The sequence below is a fragment of the Berghia stephanieae genome, chromosome 3, assembly GCF_034508935.2.
Source record: "Berghia stephanieae isolate SIO BIC M18660-M18661 chromosome 3, UCSD_Bste_1.3, whole genome shotgun sequence".
Classification (NCBI taxonomy): domain Eukaryota; kingdom Metazoa; phylum Mollusca; class Gastropoda; order Nudibranchia; family Aeolidiidae; genus Berghia; species Berghia stephanieae.
Window position 1 is genome coordinate 7578695 of NC_088362.1, and position 22033 is coordinate 7600727.

General features: G+C 34.5%; 1 protein-coding gene across 4 annotated transcripts in view; it reads left to right on the forward strand.

The window, feature by feature from the left end:
- The window catches only part of LOC144967083 (uncharacterized), a 37288-nt gene that overhangs the window by 11080 nt on the left and 4175 nt on the right, over window positions 1-22033 (forward strand). For all 4 annotated transcript variants that reach the window (XM_078903903.1, XM_078903904.1, XM_078903907.1 and 1 more), the window contains exons 7-21: window positions 42-287; window positions 2284-2425; window positions 2991-3052; window positions 7909-8025; window positions 8539-8596; window positions 9084-9150; window positions 10815-10893; window positions 11448-11548; window positions 12004-13277; window positions 15124-15163; window positions 15901-15965; window positions 16781-16943; window positions 17620-17749; window positions 18339-18395; window positions 20496-20572. In XM_078903903.1, coding sequence (XP_078760029.1) covers window positions 42-287; window positions 2284-2425; window positions 2991-3052; window positions 7909-8025; window positions 8539-8596; window positions 9084-9150; window positions 10815-10893; window positions 11448-11548; window positions 12004-13277; window positions 15124-15163; window positions 15901-15965; window positions 16781-16943; window positions 17620-17749; window positions 18339-18395; window positions 20496-20572 — 2678 coding nt within the window. The remainder of the gene's footprint in view (window positions 1-41; window positions 288-2283; window positions 2426-2990; window positions 3053-7908; window positions 8026-8538; window positions 8597-9083; window positions 9151-10814; window positions 10894-11447; window positions 11549-12003; window positions 13278-15123; window positions 15164-15900; window positions 15966-16780; window positions 16944-17619; window positions 17750-18338; window positions 18396-20495; window positions 20573-22033) is intronic.

Genomic DNA, 22033 nt, shown 5'->3' on the forward strand with positions numbered 1-22033 from the left:
TATATTATTTTATATGTATCATCTCTTTTTAAAACTACTAGGTTGCTCGCTTCATCAAATATGGAAACCTTTTAATCTTTGTGGCTGACCTGGAGAGACATCTTAAGGATTTAGAGCACACTAAAAGTTTTTTGCTGAACCAAGTTTCAAAACAGAGACTTAAGGACGGAGATACTGACCCAGATGTGAGGAAAAATGCTGACAATGAACTCCACCGCAAACTGCAAAGTATCCATCAGTCAACTTCTGAAATCAAGGAAATATTAAGCATTCTAAAACCTCTACAGGTAAATCTTAGAGTAAATTAATTATGCCTTTTTCGCCACGACATCATAAGATATCGTCGCTTAGGCATTCCACGAAGGAATAAAGATAACTCATTAAAACAAGATGTCTGATGTCAACAGGAATCACCCATGTTGTCCAAGTGAGCAAATTGGGGGTTAATAATCTTGCTCAAGGAAAAAAATGAAAGAGCCTGAAGCAGGGCTCGAACCCGGGTCCTACCAGGTCACAGTGCAATGCCTTAACCACTCAGCCACTTCGCCCCCCAAATCTTAGAGTGTTTCCATGAATAAGAAGTAATTTTAATAAAATAATGAAACATTGAAGGTGATAACTCTAAGCATTTACTTAAAACCTACCTCCGCTTGAATTTCAAACTCTATGAGGAAAGTGACCCTGAAATTCTGAATGGAATGGATTGTATTTTTTTTTTGACAATTTGGAAACAACTTCCAAAAATGAATGAGGACGATAAATTTGACCGCTAAGAAACTCCTAATGAACTCTTGAATTTTGAACATTGTTAACTGTTTGTATGGTAAAGTGTAAAAAGAAATGATTGAAAACAAAAACATGACTGATGTACCCGAAATTGAGTATCACTTGGGATGTTAGAAACATTTATTGAAAGCACTGTAGCATACGGGGATCCCAATAACTCATTTGTTAGAGCCAGCAAAGGCACTGAGATTGATCCTGTGTGAAAGGAAAAACAAATGTTGTTGGACTCCAATATCCATTCGGCAGTGATTAGACATTTAAGTCTGATAGATATGGTGTAAAATGTTTTGCGAAAGACTAGAGTCTTATCAAAAGGGTAGCAAGCAATTGCTATTGTGATCCTGTGTGAAGGCAAAAAAAAAAATGTTGTTGATCTCCAATATCCATTCGGCAGTAATTAGGCATTAAAGTCTTATAGATATGGTGTAAACTGTTTTGCGAAAGACTAGCGTCTTATCTAAAGGGTAGCAAGCAATTGCTATTGTCCATTTTGCGCTATAGAAACTGGGATAGGCTCCATGGGCCTAATGGCTCTGAGAGACTACTATTGCTACTGTTGCATATGAAATTATGCGAGGACTTGTGTTTGACTCTTGTAGACAGCCATACGTCGTGTCTATGACAAACGGACATTAAGTTTGAGTTTTTCTTAATGATGATGAACACTGTACAGCTCTTAGGAAAATGAAGATTTTGGGAGCAAGTGATATAAAAATTTTGAGAAGGTGTTTGTATTTCAATGTCAGTCTGAATAGATATAAAATAAAAAATTTTTTTAATCAGTCGTCCTTAGAAATAAGATTTTAATTTTAAAACAAGAAATATATCTGTTTTGACTATCACTGTTTCATGCACAACTTGTTAGATTTAATATTACAGTTTACTCCAACCCCTTAAAAACTATAAACATTAATATATGATATGAATTAAGGGCATGTATTTTTATTTACGTGTATTTATTAATCCCCAACTGATAACATTTTGCTAACTGCATTTTAAATAAGTATTGTATTTTAAGTTGGATTAAAAAGCTAGATTAAATTTAGTCAGACTATTATGGTCATGAACGCCAGAGAATTTTATACCGATGTTTATATTAAGTTACACTGCAATAACAGTCTCTTGCTCCTTTTTTGTATAGGACATTAGTCTACCAAATTACTTACCACCAGATCAGAATTAGACCCAAATATTCTCTTATTTAAAGAGGCCCCGCCAAGAATAACTTTCTCGCATAATACTGGATCAAAACAAAGTTGTTTACATTTTAGACAATCTGATTTGAATCACTGAAGCCACACCTTTATTGTTTTTAAACAATAGGTAAAATACAGATACAGTTAGAAAAGTCTCTTTTTGAGCGTAATAATATTTGATAAGTTTACAGTTTACACATTCAGTTGACATTTGCAAATACTGGTTTAGATGACAGTTCTTCAGGAATTCAATTTTTATCATTTTGAATATTTCTTTTCTGTCATATATTTCATTGTGCAGTCTGACAAGAGATTAGAGGCTCGATTTCGTCTTCTTGAAGAGAAAGCCTTTCAGAGTATTTCACTAATGGGAGGGGATAAATTGAGCCTACAGGAAAATTGGTTCAATGATATATCATCCCTAGATGGTTTTAACACCAGATGTAAGTTGTTTTTTTTTTTTTAATTATAAGAATGTTCAGATTGAAAATGCTATGTTAGATTTTTTTTCTCTTTCTTTTGAAAGTGTTCAAATTTTTACTTTATGAAACTATTGGCCATCACGATCTTTAAGATGTTATCTGTTATAACATTTTAGTTGATTTTATTGTGGTAATGTAATTGTAAACACTTTCCAACCCATTATCAATTTCTCGGGTATAACACTTTCAGCGTTTTAATCTGTCAATATTATGCATTCTCTTCATATAATTATACAGACCCAATAGCTTCTGTAAAACCTGGGCTCTTAAATGACCTAAATAGTGTCGAAAGCGCTGTTAAACACCTAAAAACAAATAAAACCTATAATATCATGTTATCCCTTACCCTTATATGATATAGGAGTGTTATAAGTGCTGTTGAATTTTAGAAAACAAAAAAAAAAAAAAAAAAACAGACTTACCCAAAATTGGGCATCATTAAGCATGTTCGAGACATTTACTTAAATTTTCCTTTTCCTTTTTCTTTTTTCTTTTTTTTTTCCCCACTTTATCCATACTTTGTCAGACGGATCTTTGCAAGAAGCTCAAAGTTCCCCCCTTTCTCTTTTTAAACCAAGAGATTATAAGGTGAGGTTGTCAATAACTGTCTAGTGACGTTCATGAATTATTATAGTTTTAATTAAAATATTGTTGAAAGTTGCCAATCTCTCCTCACTCTGCAGTGCTCATTGCCCTGAAGTTATATGGTTAGTTTCTGTTTTAAGTCTCTATATATCCCTCTCTTATATTTTTCAGACTTTCTGGTCAGTGAAGTCATCTCTAAGCGCCTTAATTCTCTACAACCCTAGACAAAAATGTCTGCATGCTAGATTTGGGGGTTTTTCTTGGGGTTTTTTTTTGGGGGGAGAGGGGGGGGGGGTATTTGTTTTTGTGATTTGGATTTATCTTAGAAGTAATAATTTATATTGCTTACCAAACTATTAACTCACTCAATCCTAGAGGTTTTTTTTTGCCACTTTTCAAAATTGGAAAAAAATGTATTAATAATGAGCATGTACATAGATATTTTGATTCAACAACCGTTAACGTATAAAAACTAAAAAACATTTGTTACTACGCCTATAATTTGTCTCAGAAAAATGTAATAAATAGGCATGGGGTACAAGTAACCCCTGGTATACTACGGATATAGTCGGTGTTAGGGTTGAGTGAGTTAAATTTACTGTATTACAAAGATAGGTATGTGTTTATAATCATGATGAAAATATGGAAGTGCCATGTACACTCGAGAAAAGCTACCATACTGAAAAGCGATGACCACTCAGAAAATGACATTGAGATTCTCAGAGTAGAAACAACACTGATTACCATCATATCTGTGTACAAACCTCCATTAACCCCATTCAAGTGGCCCCAAATGAATCTATCTGATAGAAAACCAACCCTGATCATTGGAGATTTTAACAGCCATAACACTATATGGGGGTATGAGCAAAATAACCTTGACGGAGATTCTGTTGAGGAATGGGCGGCCGGCAATGACCTCACAATCCTCCATAATCCCAAAGACAAGAAAACCTTTATGAGTGCCCGGTGGAAGAAAGGTTACAATCCGGACCTGGCATTCATATCCTCTCAACACTTCTCAAACTTTGAAAGGACTGTAGGTGAGCCTATACCGAAATCTCAACACAGGCCTATTACTATCAGCATCAAACCAGCTGTTAAAGCCCTCGAATCAAATGCGATACCACGATTCAATATTAGAAAAGCAAATTGGGAAAACTTTACTAAAGATTTAGACAATGAGATCACCAATATAAAAAGTGACCCACAGAGATACGACGACTTTAGAACACTCATATGGAAAGTTGCAAAGAAAAACATCCCCACAGGATGCCGAAAAAGTTATATTCCATGTCTCCAAGATGAAAGCAAGCAACTATATGAAAGATACATTGAATCATACAAGGCGGATCCTTTCAGTGAAGAAACCCTAGAACTGGGTGAAGAACTCACATCAATGATAGCCGATGAAAGATCAGAAAGATGGAAGGAATTAATAACCTCCACCAATATGACCCTAAACAGCAAAAAGGCCTGGACTACAATTTCAAAACTGAATAATGACAAAAATACCCAGACAAGAGTGGCTGCAGTAACACCTGACCAAGTAGCACATCAGCTTCTACTGAATGGGAAACCAGCCAAGAAAGCACGAGGCCAACTAAAAGCCCTGAAACGTGAAATGGACAAAGCCCTCAAGGATAGTGAAGATCATCTTGACTCTTTTACCCTGGAGGAGCTACTAGAGGCCTTGTCCCATCTGAAGGCAGGAAAAGCATCTGGACTGGATGGAATCACAACTGAGATGATTCAACACTTTGGACCGAGAACCCTATCCTGGCTATTGGACCTCTTCAATGAATGCGCAAGGACAAACAGGCTGCCAAGTGCATGGAGGAAAGCAAGAGTAGTCGCCCTACTGAAACCGGGAAAGATCCAAAATCCAAGAAAAGCTATCGCCCGATCTCCCTCCTGTGCATCACATACAAGCTATTTGAGCGAATTGTTATGTCCCGCATGTCACCCAGTCTAGACGAACAACTGTCTCCAGACCAGGCTGGATTCCGACCAGGACGGTCAACATGTGGTCAACTTCTTAACCTTACACAATTCATAGAAGATGGGTTTGAGACAAAACAGGTCACTGGCACAGTCTTCGTCGACCTCACTGCAGCCTATGACACAGTGAATCACAAGATCCTACTCCTCAAAGTGGCTAAAATGATAAAGAATAAGAAAATTGTAAATATCATCCAGTCACTTCTCGAAAACAGGCGCTTCTTTGTTGAAATGGATGGCCGGAAGAGCAGGTGGCGCACCCAGAAGAATGGTCTTCCTCAAGGATCAGTGCTGGCTCCAACACTTTTCAACATATATACAAATGATCAGCCTGAGTTCCCAAAAATCCGCCGATTCATATATGCTGATGACCTATGCCTCGCAACACAGGATGTGTCCTTCCAACCAATCGAGAGCAGACTGACAAATGCCCTAGACACCCTTACAAAGTACTACACTAAAAACTCGCTGAACGCCAACCCAGGGAAAACACAAGTGTGTGCATTTCACCTCAACAACCACCAAGCCCACAAAAAACTTAACATCAAGTGGAATGGCCAGACATTAGAGTACAACTACCACCCAGTGTACCTCGGAGTGACGCTTGATCGGACTCTGCCCTTCAGTGAACACGTGAGGAAGACCAAGGCAAAAGTGTCCACGCGAAATGCCCTCCTTGGAAAGCTGGCAAACATGAACTGGGGAACTGACCCTAAAACTCTAAGGACCACAGCATTGGCCCTCAGCTTCTCAACTGCGGAGTACTGCTCAGCTGTATGGGCCCGATCATGCCATGCCTCCAAGCTAGACCCCGAGCTCAACAACGCCTGCCAGATCGTAACGGGCCAGCTGAGAGCAACACCATTACCACTGGTCTACCGTGCAGCAGGAATAGCCCCACCACACATCCGGAGGGAAACTCATGCCCAAATACAAAAATACAAACAGGAAATGGACCAGAGACACCCCCTTTATGACCACAATTGCCCCAAAAGCAGGCTCAAATCAAGGAAAAGCTTCCTCACAATAGAGAGCCTTCACCCAGACCATTCAGCATTCTTCCGCCTGGACAAATGGGTAGAATGGGACAAGACAGCAAACGATGCCCTCCAGCCCCCAACAGAAAAGCTCCCAGCAGGCACAGACCTCAAGAGAAAAGACTGGGTGGCGTTGAACAGAGCTAGAGCAAAGGTGGGAAACACCGTCACCAATCTCTTTAAATGGAAAATCTCACCGGGCACTGAATGCCCATGCGGTCACCCCAGACAGACCATGGACCACATCCTGTCCGAATGCTCGCTGGGACCTCACTGCACCAATGCTGACCTGAGGGAATGCAACCAGACTGCCCGGGACTGGCTGACTCACTGGCGCGACAAGATATGATGATAATCATGATGTCAGAGATTCTTCTTCTTCGGATAAACCATCCGACTAAGGTTAAATTTTACTGTTGATGTGCATATTCAAAAAGATATAAATAATAACGTGAAGTTGAATGTAAGCTTCAATTTAATTACAATAACAGATCAAATGAACGTTTCGGGTTTCCCCTTTATCAACAAAACAGGATGATTGAAACACCACAGATGAATGAGATGATGTGGTTGTGGCGTAGTTAACTACGCCACAACCACATCATCTCATTCATCTGTGGTGTTTCAATCATCCTGTTTTGTTGATAAAGGGGAAACCCGAAACGTTCATTTGATCTGTTTTTGTAATTAAATTGAAGCTTACATTCAACTTCACGTTATTATTTATTTCTTCGAGCTTCGAGCAGCAGCATTTACACTAAATATTCAAAAAGAAAAAGGATAGCCAGTAATCAGTTCTACCATTCATAGACGGTGACCTAATTGTTTCTCGTTACTGCTGTAAGAAATAGGCAAAGCTACAGGGTTGCCAATTTTCAGTATATTTATGGAATTCAGTAACTTAAAAAACCTCTGCATATTTTTCAATTACTGGGTGAACGGAAGCCAAAAGATTGTGGAAAGTGAGCCGATTAGATAAAAAAACTCCACAGGGCTCCCAAGTGTCCCACATCATGCGGGACAATCCCGCATCGCATTTGGGACTACTGTCCCGCATCACTGCCTCATATCCCGCATTTCAGCCCAGTTGTTGATATTTATTAGTATTAGGAGAATATGACTGTGATATCGTCCTCTATGGTCAATTCTGACATATTTTGTGTGTCTGATTAGTCCCCTTAAGGTGTTTGTAGTTGATGTTAAATAATATTGCATTATAGGAGGTCAATGACTGAGGTATTAGTATTATTATATATGATGCATCCAGTACTGGGGTCAATGACCAAGATATTTTAAACTACATCCAATTTGTAGTATTATTGTGTACTGTTGGCTACTGTCCCTATTTAATTTTGGCAGTGCGTATTTGTGTGTGTGGGTGGGTTTGTGTATATGTGTGTGTGGGTGGGTTTGTGTATATGTGTGTGTGTATGTGTGTGGGTGGGTTTGTGTATATGTACGCGTCTTCCGTCTTCCTATTATTCCGTCCCTCATTTTGACTTTCTGAACTTGGCAGCCCTGCCTCCATCTAGTGAGCACCAGATTAAAGTAAAATCACACTTGACCTATTGTTACCCTTACAATAATGTGATGTCATTTATTGATTATTATTAAGTCAGTCAGTACATAATGTCTTTTTACTGTAGTCCAGTGTTCTTCTCCAAACCGGCGACCACCTGAGCTCTAGCCCTTCGGTGTAGTCCAGTGTTCAGATACGGGTTGGTTTAGTCGATGGATTTGCGTAAAAGTTCAGTAAAATTTTGTTCCCCTAGCATTGTCATGTTTTTTTAACGATTGGAATGACCTTTTATACCTTTTCAGCCTCTTTTGGTCGAGACAAAGAAAGCAAAACGTTTCAATGCGCCTCTGAGGGGACTGCATGAACTTTGCTCGTGGGGAGCAAAGGAAGGGCTGAAAAAATTGAGGTCTTTATATGCGGTAAATGTGTTTTGTCTTTTTCTTCTCTATATAAACAATCAAATCAATGTACATCAATTATAAATTAATTCTTTTAGATGGATCTGAATGGTGTGAGAAATATATAATGATGTCTAAATGAATATCTACTTTGATAATAATTATTTGATTTTATTATTTTTCAAGGATATGTTTAGCAAACCAAATTATCATATAGCCTACTTTTTAAAATCAATATCTCTAAAACTTTAAATGAAAACAAATGACATTTTCCAATAAATAAATTTAATAACGATTTTAAATTCTATGTGAAGAGTTGTAAAAAAAATGAATTCAAAATGCTGAAACATACATAAATCAACATATATACATACTTTTTGTTTTAGAATAATGATGAAAATGCAAACCCGAAATTGTGATAATAGGGCAACATCCAGTTCTACAGTTAGGTTATACGAAATTTCTCATTATGTTTTGAAGTCACATTTTCATCTTTTATCGTTTGTCATTATTTTTATGTTTTTATCTTTTCAGTACTTTAAGAGAGACATGGTTCTGCTTGAGTTAGAGAAATCAGAGTCAAAGCTAATGAGTAAGTAAGAATATGAAGCTGTATCAAATATCAGATTAATGTTGAATGCAAGATCAAAAAGTTATTTATTTGTGGATGTGTTAATTCGTATTTTGGTATACAGAGCAAATTGTTAGTAATTTATGTTTATATATCTCCTGATTATTTCGTGTAATCTTCTAAAGTTTTGACATTAGCTACTTTAGGTGAGGAAGGATGGTTTTTCTGTAATGATAATAATTGAAATGATAATTATTATTATTATGATGAGGAGGATGATGATTCTTCATCGTGGAATGAAGTGAGTTGGAGAACATTCGATTTGAGAAGAGTGAATCTTATATATGGTTAAAGAGATAGTCTCACAATATATCATTCCCACTTTTTCAGATTTTGATCTTGCAGTATAGCTTACTCCCCTATTTTTCACTTTCATATTAACTTAGATCCGAGACATAAACATTTTTGAATAGAATTTCATCTTTCCATCGATTTCCATTTCATCCAGAGCCGACTTGTACAAGCATCTATCATGGCCAGTGTGTAACAGGAAATCTTCTGGCAGGCATCCATATGTGAGTAGTATTTTATTTTAAATACTTTTATTTAAAGACACAAAAAATGTATTGCTCCAGACAGGATCCCTTCCTTCTCACGGTGTGGTTGTTTAAGTTTTATGTAGTCCTTTAAAGCATTCAGGCAGATGGATCTGGAGTTTATCCTGGTTTCTCTGTCGTTAAGCAGACTTGTTTACTTAGACAAACCAGCGACCACCTGAGCTCTCACCTTCGGTCTTGTGCCATGACGTAGAAGTTATTCATTTTTTGTAGTTGTTCCAGGTTACTGTACAGTGTGTTACTGATGCTTGGATTTGGTGGGCGAAATGTGCATCTCAGGTCTTCAAGATGTTGATATTCAAGCAAGTGGTGTGTTGCTGTTTCATTGGGGTGTTGACATAAGGGGCAGGAAGGGGACGTGTCTTTTGTAATTTTGCTTAAATGGCTGTTGAGCGGTCTGTGTTGTGTTCTTAGATGAAAGATGATGTTTTACTGGCGTCTTCTGAGCTTATTTAGGCTATCAGTCTTTACAGGAGTGGTCATATGGGGAAAACATACATCTACCCGTGGTGCTCATTGCCCAACTGTTCATCCATTCTTCTCTCTTATTTGTTTCACTGTGTCTAAGGATACTGGAATTGATGGTTGTAAAAGTGTTGATCCGAGTCTGGCTAGTCTGTCTGCATTATCATTTCCTGGTATATTTGAATGTCCCGGTACCCATTGGAGAGATAAGTCTATTCTGTGTGTTGTAAGGAATTCATCTAGTTGAGATCTTAAGTTATTGAAGGTTGAGGTGAGTTTATTTAAATCCAGAGCTTGGAGAACCGATTTGGAGTCTGTGAAGATGACAGTGTGGAAAAGTTTTGAAGGGTTTAGCTGGAAAACAGAGGAGAGTTGTCGCAGTGAGGCTTCTATTACAACTGCCTCTGCCTCATAGTTTTTAGCAGGGGCTTCCGTAGGAATTGTAGATTTCATCACAGGTTTGATCTGGGTATTTTACTACAAACCCATACCCAGCATTTTTAGTTCCTTTGTAGGCAGATCCATCTGTGTAAACATGTATCCAGCTGTCTGGGTATTCTTGTATTGTCTTCATTGTTAATGTTTGTATATCTGATTTAATTGTAAACTTGAAAAAGGCCAAAGGCCGAAACGCCGTTTGTTCTGTGTTGTTCATTCATGAGTCAGATTTACTCCCTTTATCTTTATCTCCATTAATTCTGTGTAACGGGCCTGTTCCAATTAAACAGCTGCACTGTATATTGTCTGTATATTATTTTCTTCTATCCTGCACAGCATATGCGAAACTCACCACCTCAATATGATCTAGGTGTGATAATTGAATTTAAAATCTTGAATAATGTTGTTTGAGTTTTATTAATATATATTCTTAATTTTGGCGAATCTAGCATTTTCTTAGAGTGCTAATAAAACCTCAGATTTTATAATTATAATAATTTTGATACTAAATCTGATTTTCCCTGAGTTGTTTACCATAACATTAAAGCAGAATGAGAGAGAGAGAGTAGTGTTATATTTGCAGCATGGATCATGATAATAATGATAGTAATATTAATTGTTGTTGTTGTTATTATTATAATTTTTTTCTTTTTTCTTTTTCTTTTTTTTTTTTTTTTAATATGTTTTACCCTACAAAATATTATTTTACTCCTTCGTAGCAAACAAAATTCATCAGGTTTTGACGAAGATGAGGAATTCTCTTTGATCCAGTATCCACCATGGGCATCCAGTACCTCGGTATAATATCTCACTTTTACATTTACTTTTACATAATCTGTAGTTTTAATACAACTATTGGCATTCCTTTTTTTTTTTTTTTGTAATAACTCTTTTTTTTCTTCTTAATTGCCAATTAAAGGAAAGTTATTCTTTGCTTTTGATATCATTATCAAGCATTAACGCGAAGAATTAAATAATGGTATCCTTGATCACATAGCTTAAGCATCCGATAGTCATTGGAACTAAATAAGATGATAGGCCATTGTTTTCATTTTTTTTTTTTATAATCTACCATTTGAATATCTATTGGCTCTTGTTATTTCATAAAGTTGCTTCAACAGCCGTGATCTACCGGTCTTTGAATGTCTTTATTCTACAATACTTTGATTTATAGTTTTAGGTAAAATAATATTTTTTCATAGTTTTTTTTTTGAGGGAGAGGGATTTTTAGTTTTTTAAGCTGCTTTGCTAAAAGATGAAAAGTGTAGGACTTTTTTATTCTTTAATGAACAATCTTAGTGAGTTGCAATGTTTTATAATTGGTATTATTAAAAAGTGAATTTTGTTTTCAGCTGGACTCTACTGACAGTTTTAAATCTGCTGATTCCTTTACCTCTGCTCTGAGGGCAAACAATGCGTCACCAGGATCAGGACATACTAATGACAGTCTGAAGTAAGAAATGTCATAATGAATGACATGTACTGAATATAGATGAATACAATGTAAATGTTGCTGCTTAAAGCTCATAGAAATAACAATATGAAATTGAATGTAAGCTCATTTGTCTGTCGTGTTTCATTTATTGTGTTTTGTTGATAAAGGGGAAATCTGAAACGTCCACACTATTTGTTTTCTTTTATTAAATTGAAGCTTACATTCAATTTCACAATGTTTTTTAGAGATGAATATATTACATCATACTAATTTGTTTTTTTGGGCTTCACTTTATCATTTTTTCCAATACTACTCTCAAGTGCTCTTTTGTTGTGGTATTAAAAGAGTGAGTGGTTAGCTATAACTATAATTCAGGTTTAAGATGTATAAATTGTAGTCTTAAATAGGATTTTCTCATCGTAAAATTTAATGACGACTTTCAAATGTTTTTTATTCATATTCTTATATTTCAGTGGTCACTTGTTTCAGTCAGCTCCATCTTCAATAGATAAGAATGACATCTCACTTCTCATGGAAGATGAATATTATGGAGAGTCCAATGAATGTTCCAATACCGCAGAGAAAGGGACTGCGTGTGCATGTAGAGAGGAGAATGAAACTTATGAAAGTATTAAATCATCATACAAAGAAGCTGGTGCTTGTGAAAGCGATGGAAATGTGATGGAAGAAATCAGGCACAGAATAAGGCTTAGTGATGTAGAGGAACCTCCAGTTCTTGTTTTTAAGGAGAAGATTAAGAGGCCATTGTCTGTGATATCACTTGGGTGTACTGACGATGAAAATGATTCTGAAAAGGAGGGATCTGCTAGTCACGGTGATCATATCTCGGGTTATTCAACAGTTCGAGAGTGTTCAAATATTGTTATAGTAGCTAATGAAAATACTGTCTCAAATCAAGCACATATAGAAAGGAAGGAAGAAGATTCTCTGTGTCATAATCTTGATATATGCAACATCTCCTCAGAAAACGTGAAAGAGGTAGTCAAATGTCAAAGTGTTGAAAGTAGTTCCAACTCACATTCGTCGAGTTCTCTCCAAAATGAAAACGTGTGTTCAAATTCTCCAACAAGCAATGCTGATGACACTTCTTTTTATTGTGATAATAATATAAATAGTGACAAAGAGTCTTGCATAGTGAAGGAAACCAATCAGTGTTGTCATAGTCCACAAAGTGTTTCACAAAGGAATTCAAACATTACAGTACCAAAATCTGTTTCACCATCCTTGAACCACTTTGACTCAAAATCCTCTGGATCTAGTCCAGTCAATAATGGTCACTGTAAATCCACTGTTACCGATAAGGCTATTGTTGAAGATAGAAATAACCCCGGTGCTTTGTCGTCATCCCCTATATTGTCATCATTTTCATCCACATCATCACAGCCAGAACGTTTTGTATTAGATCATCAAGAGGAATGCGACAGTGATAAATCTGGTATCAAAATAACCTATGACTTTCTACAAGACAGACAACATTCTCCTTCACCTTCATCTTTTATTGCTAAGCATCATGGCATATCGCCGCTGTCATCATCTCCCACTGCTACCAGCATACAGGGACAGATTTCAGCGGCTACGTCAAACCAGTCTGATTTCACAGACATTTCCATACGAGACCTGTTCCCATATTTTACTGATCCTGATTCCAATGATAGATTACAACCCCATGATGGGCAATCAGCTCAAACTTCTGGTGACAACTCGAATTCCAAAGAGGGAATAGAAAGTAAGAACCTTTTGGGTTTTTTTTTTTAATGCAATTCATATTATATTTTAAACAATCATCTCAAAACAATATTATTTAGTTTGATTAAAATTCGACATTAAGCTTAACTTTTAAAATTTGAGAAGAATGAGTGTTGTCTTTTAAACTTGAAAAAAGCTTAAATTTTCCTATTTGTTGACTTTAAATTTAATTTGCATATATATATATATATATATATATATATATATATATATATATATATATATATATATATATATATATATATATATATATATATATATATATATATACATTGTCGCCATAGATTCTCAACTTTGTGTTTATACATTTTTATGCATACCGCGTCTGTAAACAAATTTCCATTTTTTTTGTATGAATAAAATATATATTATTATTATTAGTTTATTCTGACATAATACCATTTTAAGACGATAGGTCACATTTTGAATTTGTGAAACTTGGATGAAACGGATTTGTGAATGTAAATCCTAAGTTAACTGGTCTGAGTTCCAGTAACCAGGGAGACCCGTCTACTGTTACCTACAGCTAAGATTACTTTGTCGTAGCAAAAAGAAAAGGATGATTTGGCTTGGCGATTTGGTAAAAATGCTTCAATATAGCAATTGCCTCAAGAAATTTAATTTATGAGCGAAGTCACAGTCTCAAATGAAACATAGTAATTATATCACAAGTCAACACTTTCCAATTACTGTAAATAAGCTGTTATAGTTAATTATGCCTTATCATCTTTTCAAGTTTGATATTTTGATTATTAGTCTCTGGCTGCCTCAGCCCTCTTTCGAGTGTCCTCTCATAGTGGGCAGGGGGTACATACTGTGTCTTCTATCCCCTTATTTCTGTCTTCCAACATGCTTTCTGTGTTTGTCTTGGAATGAGATTACTTGGTTTTGTCCTGGCCCTGGCCGGAGTCCTAGCTGGGAGGGAAACAGTCAAATGCATAGTTATTGTTTTGGGAGATGATATTTTTTTCCTTGTAAATCATCTCTCTGTTATGTTTTATTATATTTGTTATTTTGAATGTATAATTTAAGCATTTGAGTGTATTCCTCTATGTTGGATTTTGTGCTTGTGTCCGGATGAGATTTATAGGTGATCTCAAACTAAGTACATTGGTGGTATGCTCTTGGAATCTACATCTGATCCCTATTTGTTCCCAGTTCCCCCATGTCTTACTTTTTCTTGGGTGCTTTAATTGTAATTCTAGAACTTTTTACTATCCCATTTTCTTCCTATTTACTGGCGCTGATATAACCTAAATGTGTTGCAAGCGCCGTAAAACCCTTAAAAACAAACAACAAACAACCTCTTTCGAGTGTGACCAAAAACTGTTGTCAGGCCTTTCATTATAGACAGACCATCCTTGATAAGTTTGTCCTAATGACTTGCGACTCTAATGCAGCATTTGGGATATTGTGATAACATATCAAATAATAATGCACAAAAAAGATATATATGTGACATATTGTCTCAAAATGGTATTATGTTGGGGTGATTCAGTTGCTGAAAATTGAATTTATGGTAATACATATATAACTCGGATCGAGTTAATAAACGTGTTTTGTTGAGAAGAATAAACATAGTGTTTTTCAAGGGCGAAAGATTATAGTTTCATAGTTTTGTCATTTTAACTCGAAATTTTACATTTGGTTAACATTGCATATACTGTGTTTTTTAAAACAGCGGCAGTATTGTAGACAAAGGATTGTAAAAAATACAATTGTTTTAATTCAATGAGTTTTTTTCAAATTTATTCAATAATACACACCATTGGATTGCTATAACACTGTTGCGCCATTAATATATATTTGTTTATATCGCATTGCAGATTTCAACAAAGGGAATAATGAAGTAAACCCAGCAGCATGGTGAGTGTCAGACAAACTTCTTCTCCACAACCTTCATTAGTTGCCATTTGATACAAAAAATAGTAAATAAAATTGGTACCAGGTACAGAGTACTGATAGTCCTAGCCATATTAGAGAACGTATTAATATATATGTCCCTAAAAGAAATCTGAGATCAAGCAATGATTGACAAAATTATTGTGAAAGGCAAAACACATAGTACATCCCACGGAGCACCCTTCCAGTTCCAGGGCCTGTCAGATGCTCAGAATCCCTGACAACTTTAAAGTCTCGGTTGAAAGATTTCCTTTTTTTGTCTTCAATTAACTGACTAAGATAGGCTGAAGATAGTGTACACCCCCCCCCCCCCCCCCCCCCCCATCCCCATCATTAAACCTGTATATAAGTAAGTAAGTGAGTAAATAATGAATTTATATAGCGCCTAAACATCCACGTTAAGCAGGCTCTGCGGCGCTTTACAAAAAAAACACACAACATAATAAGCATGAATACAAAAACAAAATCTAAGCTACATCTATTTCATAAAAAAATAAGCCTCACGGAACAACTCAGTCTTCAGACATTTAACAACCACCTTGGCCGCTAATCTTGTGTGATCGTTATATACAGGTTTGACTGTGCTTTGATTATTCTCACTGAGACATTTGCAAACTCTCAGGCTCATTTGCATTCTGGCTTCATATATTTTTACTGTACTGCTCGTTAACACTTTTTTTCTTCTATCATGTTATATTCAGGAGACCACGACATGGTTTGTACACTTTGGGTGATTGGCTCAGCAACATCACTCATGGACGAACAGGTTTGTTGAATGTTTAGATAGGCTTGTTAAAACAATATAAAATTGTTTGTTGTTTAGTGACAAAAAATATAACTAAACAAATAACTTTGGGTGATTGGCTCAACAACATCACTCATGGACGAACAGGTTTGTTGAATGTTTAGATAGGCTTGTTAAAACAATATAAAATTGTTTGTTGTTTAGTGACAAAAAAAACAAAAATACATGAATAAATAAATAAAACCGTTAAAGCTCAACTTGTGTTCAGGGCTTTGATATTTAGTTCAACAAGTTACAGTGTGTGTGGACATATATATAAATAAAGTGAACATTAAATTGATATTGTTATTTTAGATGTATTAGAAATATTGTTAAAGTTCTTATTGCTCTTGTAAATGTTTTATTGTCATTCTTCTTCTTCTTCTTCTTCTTCTTCTTCTTCTTCTTCTTCTTCTTCTTCTTCTTCTTCTTCTTCTTCTTCTTCTTCTTCTTCTTCTTCTTCTTCTTCTTCTTCTTCTTCTTCTTCTTCTTCTTCTTCTTCTTCTTCTTCTTCTTCTTCTTCTTCTTCTTCTTCTTCTTCTTCTTCTTCTTCTTCTTCTTCTTCTTCTTCTTCTTCTCTTTATTATTATTATTATTATTATTATTATTATTATTATTATTATTATTATTATTATTATTATTATTATTATTATTGTTGTTATCATCATCATCATCATCATCATCATCATCATCATCATCATCATCATCATCATTATATGTTGTTGTTATAATCTTTCAGTGAATTATAGATTGATATAAATATCAAGGTTTGATCCACATTTGATTGTCCTCAACAGGCTATGGTATTTTGGAAGTATTGAACGGATACAACAATTTCCAGCATGCTGTGTATAGCCTGATGATTGGTCGGCCTGTCCTTGTAGTGGGTGTCTCTAGATTGGAACCGGAAGTCTTAAAAATTGTCAATGCCTTAGCAGTTTTCATTCCTTCCACTAAAAAGTCAGTATTAAATACTCAATAGAGGGGTTTCATTGAAATCAAATTTAATGATGAAATTCTGATTTTTCATTTTTTTTCCTTCTGTTTTCTTTACAATCATTTCACCTCTTCTTCAAACTATTTTGCTTCTTCACTTTTAGAGTCAAAGCTAATCTATATTGCTAAGGATTCCTTGCACAATTGGTTTACGCCATTTATTTTTTATTAGAACATTTGATCTGTCTATGAATGAGTGTAAAGGTTGCTTAAAATAGTGATATATATATATATTTTTTTTTTTTTTTTTAAATATATTTTTACATGATATATATGTCTATATACATTTATTTTTGTTTTATTTTTTTTAAATTTAAGTTATTTATTTTATTTTTTTGTTATTATTTTTTTTAAAAAATCAATTATAAATTTTGAAAATTTCTAAAACACTGAAATAACCTCACTCCTGAAGGTGATTCTTATCGAGATTTGTCCAAAAAATTGCTGCATATTTGATTTAATGCAAATTTTCAATATTGTAATTCACAAAGTAGGGAAAGAACATGGAATAAAAAGGACTCATTGATAAAAAAAGAAATTAATAAATAATATATTTGAGTGTCGATATTCAAGTTCTAAACGCGTATTCTATTGTCAGAAGCATGATTTACTATTGTCCCATTTCTCAATCACATTTCAGGCGTCAGCAATATGTTTTAGAATGGACTTCAAAGCATTTACGAATTTCAGACTTGTCAAAACTTAGACTCATAGGACTTTGCAGAGATGACAGGAAAAGCCTTGATTCTTGTGTACCTTCAGCAGTCAAAGTGAGTATTAACCAATATTATGATTTAAAATTGAGCTTTATATAGTGCAATATCAACTAAAATGTGCTCAAAGCACTTTACAAGGGGTCCCTGGCTAACAGCAACATTTAACATGCAGGACGAGACATGACGCCTGCTATAGGCGATATTACAATTTTTCGGACAAAGACAACGCTGTTAACGGCCAGGTACTCATTTTACAACTGAGTACGGTGAGAGAATGTGAGTAAATAGCCTTTTCCAAGGACTCAACTATGCGCCAAGCGCGAGGCTCGAACCCAGGACCTTCCTATCCGAAAACGAGTGCCATACCACTAGACCACATAACCACATATTTAGTATATATCAATTCTTATATTAATGGGGGTTTTTTTAAGCTATGCTTTTATATTTTTTTACTTGTTGTTGAAAAACTTCCATCTAGCTTAAAGCTGAAAATAATTAAGATTTGATTATGGTCCGATGACCCTAGCTCCTTGTAAATGTATTTGAATTAAAATATTTGACATTTTGTCCTCTAGCTAAACATGAACTATAGATAATATTATTGTAATACTTTTTCTTTGTTTGTTTTTGTTTGCTATATCAGAAGGCAAGTACAGTAATTGATGTTGAAAAGAGAAACATTTATGCTCCACATTACCAGGTGAGTCCTATTTACTTTTTACTTATTTATTAACCTAGTGGGATGCTGCATATTAAATTGAGGATTTGTCTTCCACATGCTCATATTAGCAGGTCTAATAATCAAACACAATTTTGGACTTGATTTAACATTGTTATAAATGGTTTAAGATTATTTCCAGAACATTGTTATAAATGGTTTAAGATTATTTCCAGAACATTGTTATAAATGGTTTAAGATTATTTCCATAACATTGTTATAAATGGTTTAAGATTATTTCCATAATATTGTTATAAATGGTTTAAGATTATTTCCATAACATTGTTATAAACGGTTTAAGATTATTTCCATAACATTGTTATAAATGGTTTAAGATTATTTCCATAACATTGTTATAAATGGTTTAAGATTATTTCCATTACCTACAACAATGAGCCTATAACAATTTGGATTATCAGACCTTCAAATTATTACACGTTGGTTGTCTTTCATCATCTTAATATTGGTGATCCTAGTCATAACTCCATTGAATTAAAACAACGGACCAAAAACATTCCCAAAGGAACCAAGTTTTTAATTTGTTTGACTCTTCACTCAAAATGATTTGGCCCACTGGAACACATGCCTTAATTCTGAGTATTGACACGAGGACATGACAACTGGTTATCAATTCAAACTTCAAAAACAGACACGCGCCTATCTTATTTCCCTCTGTTATTTGTTTATGGAATGAGCTCTGTCAAGAACTGGTCGAAACTAAAAACAATACAAAATTTACGAAAATCTTAGAAACATGGAAAAAATACCCAAAAAAATAAAATTATCACATCGCATATTCAAACTGTGTGTGTTTGGGTGTGGGTGTGAGTATGTGTGTGTGTGTGTGTGTGTGTGTGTGTGTGGAAATTCATAAATGAACTGTGGTTTGGATCTTCCATTTAAGAGGCTACTACCCCGACCATGAAAACGAATGGTTTTTTTTTTCTCCATTTTTTTGGAAACCAAAATACAGACTGACATAGACTGGCCTGTCCATTAAAAAAAAAATAGAGCATTTATATCGCGCAATATCCACTAAACGTGCTCAAGGCACTTTACAAGTGGTCCCTGGCCAACAGTAACACTTAACATGTAGGACGGGACATGACGCCTGTTAGGCGATTTGTTTTTTTTTCAGACAGAGACAAGGCTGTTAATGACCAGTTACTCATTTTACACAGTGAGAGAAAGTGAGTAAAGAGCCTTTTCCAAGGGCTCAACTAAGTGCCGAGCGAGGCTCGAACTCAGGACTTTCCGGTCCGAAAGCGGGTGCCATACCACAAGACCACATAGCCGCACACAAAAAAATTCTGCACATTAAAAGTGGCTTTTATAAGATGTAACAGCAGTGATTTTCACCATTGTGGTACAATGCAAACATATTTTAACCATTGTTGATGGTGTAAATTGTCTACGACTTGTTAAAGACACCAAGAAAGTAATGAACCTCATCTCATACTGATTGCTTTAGTGACAGTAGTTAGGAAAGCATTTTGTTGATCTGAAATGTCCTTTTGTTAGTTGTAATTAATCGTATAAAATCTTTATTGACTTTAATAGAGATGAATATTAGATGGCACATACAATTATTATTTCATTACACCCTCTCTATATCTTCATATCATTTACCTTCAGACAGACAATTGATCACTCGGTATTCATTTTAGTCCATTTTGTAATGAATAAATTAATGAATCAGAAAGTAATATCGTGGATTTTTAAAAATCCACTCCTCCATTAATAATGACACTGAATATTTTGTTAATGTGGTGGAAAATTTGAATTTCATCATCATCATCATCATCATCATCATCATCATCATCATTATTTTATTATTATTAATATTATTATTATTATTATTATTATTATTATTATTATTATTATTATTATTATTATTATTATTATTATTATTATTATTATTATCATTATTATTATTACTATTATTATTATTATTATTATTATTATTATTATTATTATTACTATTATTATTATTATTATTATTATTATTATTATTATTATTATTATTATTGTTATTGTTATTATTATATAGGGGAAATTCATCTTTTTCCACTTCAATTCCAGGGTCAACTCATATCTGGTCTGCTCGCTAAAAAGAAACATTTCAAGACTGATGCTGTTATGTTGTCATATATTCAATGGTAAGAGGTTAGACCTTAGGAAACTGCATAACCGTTATCATTTATCATTATTAAAAAATGAGAGAAGAAAGAAAAGGACATTCAAAATGAAAACAGACATTTTAGGCAAATATATGCCAAATTGAATAAAAAAGACTAAACTAAAAATAAATTTTAAAATCGAAACTTTTACAAAACAAGAACTTCAGTAGCTACTTGAGTGAAAAATTTAACTAAATCATATCCAAAGACGTAATCACAGTAGCGCCTCTTTGTGTTGTTAACAACCTGTTCTGATCTAATTGGTCATCATTTTGTTTTTGTTAGGGTTAGAAATAAAGTTCTTGAACAATATTTTCTACAGTGCATTTCAACCCCATTCTATTTAATAAGTCATTAAGAGTAATTTTAGTTGCAATGGATGATATTCATTGGTATATCAGGTCAACTCAATCTTTCGTAATAGCTGACCATCTGATCGAGAGTCGGCCGGCAAAATGAGGATGGTGTGGGCAGTGGGCAGGCTTTATGTTGTTGACAATCTAATGGTGTAGCGAAATGAATTAACTGTCAAAATATTTTTAATGAAAAGAAAAACAGAAACGCTTTCAAGCCATTTTCTTAATTTCTGTTGTTATCTCGAATTCTGTCTAATATCAACTTTTTCTTCTTTAGCTTCAAAGTTTACGACTTTAAACAAGTCCTATTGAACTATAATATTATGGACTATATTCATGTCACAGAAAGCGATGCATACGCGAAGTTGGTCAAATTATTCCCATTCACCGTTGATTCTATTATCCAGATAATCCAAAATCTTTGAAAAGAAGATGTAAATAAGATGAAAAAAAGAGCAAAACAAAACAGACAAAAATAACAACAACAAAAAAAACCCACAAAAAAACAACAAAGATTTTTTTAAACCCACTGAAAACAAAACAGAGTTGGAAATGTGGCCAAATTTTGTCACATCAATGGCATTTGGCACATTTCGGCACACTTTCGGATTCTAGTCATACTAGAGCTAATGTACTTAAGTTAACAATAATAATAATAATTTTGTTTAAAAAAACAATTAATAATTCTGCATAAACCAATATGAAAATCTCACAGTTGACTTAGCGCCAGTAGAAAAAAGGATAGTTGAAGTCAAAATATTTAGTCGAAAAAAAAATAATAAATAAATAAAAAAAGGAACCAGCGCTTAGTACTGACCAATAGCTACTCCGCAAGGGTGGGGATATTGGTCAGTACTGTCCATCAGGCGCCAGTGGCTGGGGTCATTACTGACGAATATCCACTATGATTTTTATTTATTTGTTTTTTTTGTTTTTTTCCCCCCATAGTTTTTTGTTGTTGTTTTGTTTCTGTTTTTTTCTTCTTCCTCTAAGTTGATTTTTCAGTTTTGGTTTTTAATATTTTTTGGGGCATTGTATGGTGGGTGTATTTTTATGTGTATTTACATAAATCTACAAACATAAA